We start from the raw sequence: 12,075 nt of genomic DNA on the forward strand, positions 1-12,075 counted from the left end.
TATTTCCTTGTGTGAACACACCTGACATAGCCAATGAAGTCATTTTAATTTGAAGATGCATTTTTAAAATGAAAAGTTCTGCTGTTTTCCTTGTTCTTGTAGACTGTAGCTAGCAAAATACACTTCACTTTTAACTTACATTTATTATTAGGTTCCCCCTTCCAGCTATGTTTTTTTCATGTCTTATCATGTCTTATTCCCTTCCATATTACTTCCAAGAGTGCTTATAAATCAAACAAGACAAAAACTAAATTACAGAAAAAATGAAAATTCAAGTCAGAGATTGCAGACCAGTAGAAGTGAGCACAACTTGTAACGAGAAGGAAAACATCCAGTGAGGCTGAGTGACACAAGTAGCTGCACGGTTTCAGAAGAGCCAAAGAGCCAACGAGTGATAAACAGTAAAGCTGGATGTTGCAATGACATACCAAATCATAATTGGATTGGTAACTGCCTAAACATCCCAAAATTAAGCCATATATAACACTGGATTATGGTAAAATTTAACTGTAGTATGCCTGATGTCAGCACCCATTTCTGAGACTTCAATTGCCAGGTTCCTCAACAGACAGCTCACCTTTACAGTTCTCTTTCTAGGGCATTGATGGAAACCTGGGCTGTAACATAAGCTTTTGGGATAAGTGTGCTTTCATAAAGCTTTCAGAAAAGGATTAGCTGTTCGCCCTTTTCTTTTGAAAGCAGGTAGAAATTACTCTGAAGTGATCTAACAGGCAAAATGCAAGAAAATTAATAGCATGCCTCATACCTCCTTCAACTCTTACATAGAGCAGCATGCACATACAAATGAAGGAACAGCCCTGCAGACCAAGTTCTACAACAGCCAGCACCACTACAGCAAGGATTAGAAACAATCTGACAATATTACAGTATCTCAGCATTAAAACACTCACAAAAATCCACAGACAGCACATGCAAAAACAAGCCAGTAACAGCCTTCAAAATTTTCCTGCTAAAGGATCAAGACACCCAAAAGCTCAGCAGCCCCCTGCACTGGCTGAGCACTGATTTCATAACTGTGAGTTTAGGGAAGTTCTGCAGAGTAGATATTTGCAACCACAGACATTCTCTGTACTCAGAAGCTGCAGACTCTCCCTGAGAAGAGGCCGGTCTCTGCTTTCAGAGAAATGTCACAACACAAAATAAGTGCTAAAATTCACCATTTTAGTGGTGACCGTACAGTTTAAAGTCAGTTTTGTTTCCAGGCTTCACTGAGCGCGTTACAGGCAGGAGCACAAGAACCACTACAATGTTTTTGGCTTTCTGACAACTCGCCGGAATCCTTTATTTATTGTTGTTCTTCAGGTTTTATTTAAAAATCCTAATAGCAAACCTTTTATGTTATGGTACGAGGGAGAGAGCCAAAACATCACAGGCATTTACTACTTCCAAAAATGTGTTGAGCTATTTTTGGTGAGCTTTTTCTTTTTTTTTTAAATTAGAAAGTCATTTAATGATCACAGTAACTCACTGTTCTTAGGCTTTGCGTTTTCACCCTCTAAGCATTTTGGCCATTTGTGGGTTATAGGTGGTTTTCCTTAACTAAACACCAGGAAATTCCACACAAGCTTAACATTTTGTGGACTAAAACACTGACACACAGTACTACAACAGACTACACTGGACACTGTGCAGGTAAAACAGCCAGCTGTTGCCCTTATGCCATACACTGCACAGAGCTGTAAGCTTATCACAATACACACAAGTTAATGACATCTGTATTTGCAATATTAATTATATACCCACTTGAAGATTCAATTTTAATATACTTAACACCACTGTGTACAAACAGCAGTTTATTTAACAAGTGCATATTTGTTTTCTGTTTCTGTTTTTCAAACAAAGCTGGTGAGGGGTCTGGATGGGGACTGATGGGGAGTGGCTGAAGGAGCTGGGATTGTTGAGTCTGGAGAAGAGGAGGCTCAAGGGAGACCTTATTGCTCTCTATAACTACCTGAAGAAGGTCGTAGTGAGCTGGGGGTCGGCCTCTTCTCTCGTGTAAATAATGACAGAAGTAGAGGGAATGGCTTCAAACTGCGCCAGGGGAGATTTAGGCTGGACCTTAAGAAATACTACTTCTCTGGAATAGTAGTCAGGCGCTGGGATGGGCTGCCCAGGGAGGTGGTGGAGTCACCGACCCTGGACGTGTTCAAGGAACGTTTGGATTTTGTGTTGAGGGCCATGGTTTAGTGAGTACTATTGGTGACAGGTGGATGGTTGGACTGGATGATGTTGAAGGTCTTTTCCAACCTTGGTGATTCTGTGATTCTGCACTGAAAGCACCCCCTGGAGCAGGCAGCATACTCAGCATCCAACTCATCTGAATCCACTTAGCTCTTGCCTAATGCCAGTTACAGTACACCTTTAATTACCTTCCTACATGCTCCCCAGTTTTACAGACATTATATTCATCCCTCTACATCTTTTTTAGGCTACACTGTCCTAACTTGCATTCTCTGCCGTTCTCTCCGCAGGAGCCACCTCCTACCTCTTGTCACCAAGTTGTTACTTCTCCAACTTGTTCTATTTCTATTCCATCCTTCCAAAGGCCACAAAAAAGGAAGAGACCAAAGCGTTGTATTGTATGAGAGATCTGGGCACAATCTGGATTTTTACAGTGGGCATAATAATCAGTATCAGTCTATCTTCAATTGCTTTCCTAAACGTGCCTAGGATTTGGTTTGACTTCAACTGCTGGAGAACCCTGAGCTGGCATTTTCATGGAGCTCTTTATGTTGCCATATCAGTTCCAAGTGGGTGATGGTTAACTCAGAGCTTCTAGCAGTAAGTTTGGTTTGTTTGCTCTGCTGTGCATCCCTTCAGATTTATTTGCACTGATTTTCAGAGGCTATTTAGATCCCCAGTCTCACTTGCCTTTCTGCAACTTATCTTTATTAATCTGAATAAGCAAATGGTCATCTGAAGATTGTCGTCTCAGTGTTCATCAACTTTCAAGGTCAGTCATAACCACTTTGAGTAACAGAAAACCAAGCATGAATTGGAAGTTATTGAACCTCCCTTCCAAGTAATAACTGATAATTTTCTCTCATGTCTGGTTTCCTACTTCTTTTTCTGTTTGCCCAGTCATTGAGAGACTTACATCAACTACAAAAACACAAGCCACTAAGATTTAGAAAATGGCCAGCAATACCCTACAGCCTAGCATTAACACTCAGCATTCCTACAAGCTCACAATCAAGTCTTCGGAGCTCAAAACAGGCATTTAATGAGCTACTCAATCTAGGTCTCAACAAAGCAGCATAAAAGAATGAGAGCCTTGAAATCTGTTCTCGAGCATTTGTATGTTCCACTCTGCACTGACATCAAGGAAGTATTTCCTTCCTAGCAGACAATCAAGCAGAGAACAAACCCATTTTGGCCAAAGAAGGTCAGAAAGCAACAACATAGAGATTTCATAGCACATAGCATTTTAATGTCATGGTCCCTCAGGCTTGCAGTGATCAAGGAGCTTACGAATTCTTTGACAGATTGACTTACTTGTATTTCACTTTAGTATTCCACCTGAAAATCCATCTATGTGAACATTTCCTCCATCATCTCCTGTTGGCCTGCTTCTTATCAGACCTTTATTCATCCAAGTACAGCAGATTCCAAATATATGCTTCAAAAACAAACAAGTATGCTAATAGTCTGACCATCTATGTAGGCTGTCCAAGAAGATGTGTCATCCCATTATAAATTACAAAGGTCTCTATCCCCCTCCCTAGGGGGAAAAAAAATAAAGGTGTCTTCCTTACCTTAGGGCTTCCTGCTAAAGCAGCTGAAGCACCTAAAACTTAGGACTTAAAACAAGCAGAAAGGAAAACAAAGGTCAAAATGTTATTTCAGTTCAGAGCTATTTGAGACGTATGGCTTCTGCCAAGTGCTTAACAGCCCTACATAATGGATAGACAAAATGTGAGTGGAGTAATGATTACTGTCATATTAGGCAAAAGAGTCCACCAATCCTACAGATTTTCATTCCTCAGGTGTAAGGTAGTTCCTGCTAATTCTAAGGGAGACACAATTCTGCATCCTAACTTCATCTGATGTCTCAAGCTAAGTAAATCAAATGCAAGACCTGAAAAATGAATTATTAATAACTGACAAGAAAATAAAAATGTGAACAGAAACTTCACATTCATTTGCCAAACCAATAACCAGAGTCAGGTGAGTGTTCTCTTTATGTATTCATCCTTCAGCCCCAGCTCCCCAGGAGAAACATTCATATTTATACAACAAAAAGTGAAAACCAGACTCATGGTAATCCCTGTAAAGCCCTTTCCAGAGTTTGTTTGTTTTTAAACACATGCTGACTATTGCTAAGCACTACCACATCTTGAAAAATACAAGTTGTAGTGCAGCTTTCCCACCACACACGTTCTGTTCTACAGGCTTTGAGCTGCAGCAGCCAACTCCTCTTCCTCAACCCTTCTGCTTGTTTTGGTGGCTGTGCCCAAAGCTTTAACTCTCCTGCACACACTTAACTTCTAATCCTCAAACTCCAGAAGGTATTATTTTCTGCTTCAATACCATAAATGCAACTTAATTTGCACTCAGTTGAAACTGCTCTCATCTAACCTCAGATCCAGCTCTCTGCCCTTATTCCTCTGGCTGATGTTTGCAGTGAGTCCAACTCCTCAGCAGCCTGTCAGCTTACATCCTCCGAACTGTTCACATTTTCCCCTTTGCTCTCCAATTGCTCCTTCAGCATACCTTCAGATGGTCTCTTTCCAGTTTTCTTTAAGAATCCCACAGGGATTATATCCAAACTAAGGTAGGAAAAACTTTAAGAATTTAAAATGGTCATCACGCAGCTAAAAGCTGGCATAAGCCCTCCAGTTCTCCACACTCTTTTCTATTTAACATTACCTCATGTGTACTTACTCATCAACCCAAACCAGAAAAAAAAACCCAAAACAAACTCCCAATTACCCATTCTCTCCAAATAACTTAACTGCAGTTCCAAACTATTAGCAACCAACGTAACTGTGCCTTTTTTCTTAAAAGGATGTATTTACCACTGTCAGGTTAATAGAAACTTAACACAGGAAGAGCTATTAGTAGCTTTTAATTGTAGGATGGGCCAATACAGAACTGACCAGGATTTCCTCCAAAGGAATGAACTCTGGGGAGGAAAAAAAACAATTGAGGGATATAGGAGATACACTCACTCAAACATCTGAACTGAGCTTTCACACAGGTGCACAGCTCTGCCTTTTCCTCTTTCACTAATAATAGCTAATAGACTTGAAGGTAACTGACAGTGGCAGCATCTCCCCCAGAAGCAACACCTGTACACTCCCTGCAGCCAAGTTCTAAAACAAGGTTCTGAACTTGGGATTCGAATTTTCAATACTTTTACCGTTTGTCCACAAGTCCTCCTCATTCCTAAATCAACTGCCTTTTTAATCTCAAACCAAAGCAACTGACTTTTTTTGAGAACACGGTTGGGAAGATACTTGCACATAACAAGATCTCCATAAAAGCTTCACCAAACAACCCTACAGCCTCCCTTAGCTTAGAGAACAAACAAAGTTAAGGAGGTTATTCTACTGTCAGCCCTCTACAGTATCTTAAAATCCCTCCAAGTTCGGCCTAGTTATGATTCAGGGAACCATCTGTGCAAGGAGACAACTCAGCAGCTGTCAGATTTTGAGCCTCGTGGATGATTCATCCCACCTGCAAAGCAAATGCCATCTCCCAAAACACAGGCAACAGGATGCCCAGTACGAGCCCCCACATCACCAGGCTCACAGCACTCCAGCTGCAGCACTGGACAGAAGAAACTTTTCCAGAACCTGGAAACTGTAGCAATAATTCTAAAGTTCAGCTTTCTTCTCGGCCTCTAGAAAAACACCCAATTTACTGACGGAGTTTGCTGGTCAGTAACCCCTTCTGATGCTAGCTCAGCAAACAGAGTAATACTGTGACTGACAGGTTCTACAGTGCAGCGATTCTGAATACACAGTTGGGATAACCACAGGGACAATCTTTTGCCACAATACTCTCTCTGCACACCCTTAACTGCTCAACTTACACTAGTCCTCCGTGCTATTTTGGGCTGCCAAAAGCAGCTCCTAATCCCATTGCACTGTCACAAACACACGCAGGACAGTAAGCACTGAAACATCAGAAGGGAAGGAATACAGGCAGCACGTACTTACACAACACCCCCAAAGCTTTCCACACGCTCAAGCTGTATTGCATACATACAGAATGACAGGCAGTTCTTTAAGGAGGAGGAGCAATGAGAGTCTGTTTCCCTCATCACTGCATTCCTTCAAAAGGACAGCATGAAGTTCTTCCAAAAAATGAGTTCTTAGGCAACTACAAACTACGTGGAAAAAGTACAGTAACAGCTGAGTTCATGCTCCGCACTTCCAGGCATAAAGCAAATTTCATTTTGTACTCTCTCAATCCAGATCCAGATAATCAAGTCCTTAACTACTTCTGAAGAGGTAACTCTATGTCCAATCAGGCTGAAACAGAGCACCTTGCCCTGAAGTTTAAGGAAGGCACTAAGTAACTGCAGCGCATCCTCAAGAGACTGCTCTGGACAGCAGATAAACACCTGCAAGTTGTAAGAACTGCATCCATGGATGTTTCAGTCTCAGCTAGGAGCAAAGAGATAGCCAGCCCTGGGGGGGAGGGGAAGAAAAAGAAAAAAAATCACAAAAATGCAGCAAGGTTAAGATTCCATTCTAAAAATACCCTATTTAGCATCTACAATTTCAGTGGTCTCCAATATAAGTGATGATTTAATTTTCCCTGAACTTCCATCTATTAAAAAAGCACTATTCACTATCTAACCAGATTCCTGAGTTACTGTCAAGAATTCCCAGATCTGCAATGAAAATATTCTTCAGCTAAGCCTGAACCAGCCTATGCAGTGCCTCAGCTGCACTTCAGTCAGGAAGCAGCTCACCAGCAGCCTTACTCACCTTACCTACAGAGCAGCCTTACACAGTGGCACAAACCCAGCACTAAAGCTCTCTCAGGCATGCGCAAGTTTGAAAAGTTGACTGTGTCATCATGCCCTGTGTTCTATTAACTAACCATATCACTGAAATACAAGCTGATACTGAAGTTTCCCCAGGAGCAAGTACTTTTGGTTTCAGTTATGAAGAAAAGCTTCAGCTTTAATTGCACCAGATTTGAATTTAGCTAGTAAGTAAAGTATTTCCACACCAGTTAAATAATTGAAAGGGAGGTAAAAGAACAAGAATGGCATCCCCAAAGTCACAGAGAACTCAGTGTGGGACCACCCACGGTCAGACCACACCAGATGGTCCCAACTTTGAGGAGCACTGAACCTACATCAGCCTAAAACATCAGACCGTTCCCTTAACCAGTCAAGAAAGGCAATGTGGACAGAGCTATGGATGCTTTAAATTCCTAGAAGTTTCAGCCCCAATCAGATAAACCCAAATGAGGCATTTACCTTACTGCAACCACCAGCTGTCATCACGTTTCAGAGATGAGACTTATTCCTCCGGTGTGTAAACACAACAGTGGTATTTCTAACACTATTTCATAGTGTCCATCAATCCAGACCGTGGTTAAGAACACCCTCACATTCACTGGGATAAGAGTTTCTTGGTTCAGCAAAGGCTACAGAAACCACTCCATTTTATCTACAAGATTTCCCACGCTAGATATTTAATGTCAGGAATATTCAGCACATAATCACACCAGACATCTTCACACAGAAAGGCTCCAAGTTAAATAAATTAGGTGGCTCACATGAACGATACTCATCACGTTCAGCTTCTCCCAGTCAACTTCATCATTAAAACAAAAACAAAAAAGGCCTCCAGATGTATAGTTATAAAAATAATGCTAAATAACCCTAAGGACTTAACTGCGAAAGTATTATCTGATTATTTCAACATAAATACCAAATTCTGCTCCAAAATGAAATGAAATCATATGCCATCCCTCCTTACGCGGATGCCTCACTGTGGCCACTTAATAACCTAACTCACTGTATCAATTATCAGGATATCAATAACAAGCTATTTTTAGCAAGAAAGAAATCAACAGGTAGAAAACGTAGCACTTGATCCTCAGACAGTAAAACAGGAGTTTTACTTAAAAAACAACACTATTTCTCAAGCTGATTTTAATTAAAGGCTGCTAGTATCCACTTAATTAAAGCACCAGACATCATTATACTTGGCTGGCTGAAGCAAATAAAATGGGAACACCACATTACAGAACAGAAAACCAAAGACTGGCTTTTTCAGACTCTTTGAAGGAAGGTCACTGACATTTGGTTTCTGATATTGTTACTAATTTAAAATTACTGCAGTTATTTCACTTACAGAAATAACACTGATGTGCTAATGTCAGTTTTGTAACACGGTTCACGCTGAGCAGTCACTGCCCTAATTCAAGTCATTTTAAACCATTTTGTTATATTTAAGAAGCGGGTCAAGTTTGTAAGATTGCTGAACTAAAATTTGTTGGAGGAATTAAAGGAAAGTATAATGTGAGAAAAAAAAAGGTTCTCAGATGTGAGAATATCACTTATCCTTCAGTATCCAAACTGAAATTCACAAAGAACCTACCACTTAATTCCTTCCTGTTAAAATAAATAGATGAAATATTCAGTATTCCTGGAAAAGAATACTGATGTCTTCCATTACAGATTTGAAGATACATTCCTGTGCATAAAATAATGACTATTTTTTGCTTGAAAGAACAGTATTTGATTGCCAAGTTCAGAACCACACTAAAAAAAGATGCATGAATTTGACAGCAAATCCTGACTGCAGCCATCACAAACATTCTTACCTACCACAGACAGGAGGGTCCTGGAGATACAGCAGCAACCAGGTAGAATAAAAGCAAAAAGAAAAGTAGAATGAAAGTAATTTCATTTGTGTTCACTGGAGGTTTTGTTTTACTTTTTTTCTACTGTTAAAAACAGCAGAAACTAGAAGTAGCTTTCTATAAGCACCTACATGAAAAATAAATTCACAGTTGAGCTTGGAAGCTTCTGTCAGTGTGCAGCTGTGGATATTTAAGTTGGAGACACATCACAACTCCTGTAAAAGTCACACCTGAACATCGGCAGCGAGATGATGACAAGCACAGCATTCGAAGTAAGCCCAACCTGCAGCACAGCTTCATCCAGGCTGTTCCCAAATCTCCACCGCAAGAGGACAGGAGGAACTGACTCAAAGACTTCCCAGCCAATGCAGCCATCTCTCATGCAGCACCTTTTCCAGGCAGCCCCCTACTCCCTGCAGGGCGCTGACCCCTCCCCAGGGGGCACAAAGCAGTAGCCACGCTGTATAAAGGTGCAGCCAGGAGCACAACAGCCAGGAGCAGCCTGCCAAGAGCAAGTACTTCTCCAACTCATTTCTATGGAAAGGAGCAGGTTAAGGGAAGAATAGTGAAGTTGACAGCATCAGTTGCTGGGAAGTTACTCTCTGCTATCACGTTTCAGAGAAACAGTTTGGAGCACAAACACATGCTCCTTAACAAGCAATCACACAGTTAGCCATTAAATGTAAAATTAACATTGATGCTTTCAAAAAGCGCAACACCTATTTGTGCATGCTGAGATCAGCTGAACGGGACAGAAGCAAAGACCCCATGGCTACAGCAGAAACTTCTGATAGATCAGAAAACAGGCCATGCAGCCCTCCAGCAGGCACACGGTAGCCCCCAGTAGAAGAATGCTACTGCCAAGTGCTAAGTTACAGAGACAAGCTGGCTCCGGATATGGCTTTTAGAATAAAGTCTGTCTTGCAGGTTACAATACCAAAGGCCATTTCCATGCCACTGACTCGTACCTCATTCAATTAATAACTAATGTCAAGGTTTTCTAGGTGAAAGTAAGAAGCATAACCACAGTATTCAGCTTCCAATACAAAACTTCAACAATGTCATTCAGCAACACAACACACACAGAGGTACACAGATCCTCATCATGGAGCTGCTCAGCATCAACTGAGTACTGCAATGCACAGAGCTCCTGCAAGTAAGCCCTTTCTGGAGGCGTCCTATGGGAACAGACCTATTTGCACAACCACCTTTCAGGAACGCATACAGGAGATGTTCCATAAGATGACCAACTTCTAAAAACCCACCTGAAAATTAAACAAATGCTCCAGGAGAAAGCACTTTCACATGCAGCAGTGCTTTGCCCCTCCTGATGTTTCCACTACAACACAAGTTTGAAGACACAGCGCCATGAAGACGTGGACCTGTGAAATATGCTACATACGCTGCAAACTGTGTAACTGCAAAGTCACAGCTGAAACCCATACTGTCTACAATGTTAACAACACAGTTTAGATGCAAGTTACTTTGTTAAAAAGGAAGGACCTGAAACTTGGAAGAAGTTTTTACTCACACATGCAGTGACGACCAATCAGGAAGAAACCCACAGAAACTGCCAAGTCAGGATTCTGCAAGTTGTGTTTACAATCTGCTTGTTCATTTTGCTCTGTTTGTTTTCTAAGAGATGCACAGGATATTCAAAGCTTCACAGAAGGATTTCAGCAATATTTACACCAACAGTTTCAGAGAAAAAGCACCAAAAGCACTCTGAACTTGGGAATTAGTGAGGTTTTCACTGCATTTCACTATACAAGCAAAGAGAAAAAGTTGGTGCAGCCACCTGCAACGTTAGAGGTTTCCTTCCATTCACTTTAACTCTGCTCATGACACACACACTTTGCAGCGTTTTTAGGGATTCTTCAGCAGGGAGATCTGCCCAACTTCTAATTAAGAGCAAAACCGCTTCAGCTCACTCGTTATGCACTTACACGCGGACTCACAACTAGAACACATTCCCTATAAATTGTTCAAATCCATAGAAACAGACGTGAAAAACCCGGCTGCACACACAGCACAGCCCAGCCCAGAACAGAGACGTCGCACCGCCGGTCGCTTCCAGGCCGGGCAGAAAACTCATACAAAGTAAGCGACAGAAACCGGCCGATCGGAACAGCACGTGTGCGAGCGCGGCGGCACGAGGGCTCCGACAACACAGCAAACCGCCTCCCCTCACCGACACCGCAGGCGGCAGCACGCGAGAACCCGGCTTACCGATCAGCGCCTGGAAGAGGTTGCTCTGAAAGATGCCGATGACCCGCTCGATGGAGTTCCGCAGCTGCCGGTCCTCCGCCTGGCTCAGCTTGGAGCGGTACTCCTGCAGGAGGCGCAGGGCGCGCTGGGTATCTGCGGGCGGACACGAGACTCGCTGAGCGCGGCACAGGTGGGCGACCGCGATCACCGCGACCACCGCGACCACCCCCGCGCCGCGGACCGCCCCGCGCGGCGCGCCCGTTCCTTTGTCCGCGGCCGGGACCGCGCCCGGCCCGGCTGTGCGCGGCGCTCACCTTGCTTCCTGACGGGCATGGCGGCTCCGCCCGGCAAACTTTCAGCCCGACCCGGCGCGGGGCGGCGGCGGCGGCGCGCACCCCCTGCCGGTCGGGCGCGGGGGGACCGCCCCGCCCGACCCACCGCCCCGCCGAGCGACCGAGCGACCCTCCCGGCGGCTCCACTCGGGGCTCCCGCCGCGGGGAGCGGGACGGCTCGGGGACGCGGCGGGCCGGGCGCGGGGCGGCTGTTACGGGCCGGGCGGGGCTGGGCGCGCGCCGCCGCCGCCTCCCGCTCTCGCCGCTCAGAAATTCCAAACTTTCCAGCCAAAATGGCGGCCTGGAGGCTGGGGGGGAGCGCGCCCCCCCCCTCCCACGTGACCGGGCCCGGCGGCCGCCCAATCAGCGCGCGGAGCGGCCCGGGGCCGGTACCTAGGCGGCGGGGCGGGGGGGGAGGAGGAGGCAAGGTGAGCGCTCGGCGCCCGCCTTAAAGGGGCGGTGCGCGGCCGCCCGGCCCGGCCCCCCTCGGCCCCGCCGCCGCTTTGTCCCGCCGGCGTCCGAGGCGGCTTCCTCGTGGCCCACGGGGACCGCTCCGCCCGGCGGTAGCGGCGCAGCTCCTCCGTCGCGGCCGCTCCTCCGCTCTCGGGGCACGCGCGCCGCCACAGGTGCGCGGCTCCCGGTGCCGAGCGCCGCCCCTCAGCGGCACCGCACGTGCGCG

General features: G+C 44.7%; 1 protein-coding gene across 12 annotated transcripts in view; it reads right to left on the reverse strand.

Moving 5' to 3' along the window:
- DLG1 (discs large MAGUK scaffold protein 1) overlaps positions 1 to 11,721 on the reverse strand; it is a 130,550-nt gene extending 118,829 nt beyond the window's left edge. For 8 of the 12 annotated variants that reach the window (XM_085233220.1, XM_085233213.1, XM_085233216.1 and 5 more), the window contains exons 1-2: positions 11,379 to 11,721; positions 11,086 to 11,217 (exon numbers count right to left, since the gene is read on the reverse strand). In XM_085233220.1, coding sequence (XP_085089346.1) covers positions 11,086 to 11,217; positions 11,379 to 11,397 — 151 coding nt within the window. In that variant the 5' untranslated portion in view covers positions 11,398 to 11,721. The remainder of the gene's footprint in view (positions 1 to 11,085; positions 11,218 to 11,378) is intronic. The other 4 variants (XM_085233215.1, XM_085233214.1, XM_085233212.1 and 1 more) reach the window with 1 other exon arrangement.
- Positions 11,722 to 12,075: the final 354 nt, after the last annotated feature.

Source organism: Meleagris gallopavo, chromosome 11 (assembly GCF_905368555.1).
Source record: "Meleagris gallopavo chromosome 11, MGAL_WU_HG_1.1, whole genome shotgun sequence".
Taxonomy (NCBI): Eukaryota; Metazoa; Chordata; class Aves; order Galliformes; family Phasianidae; genus Meleagris; species Meleagris gallopavo.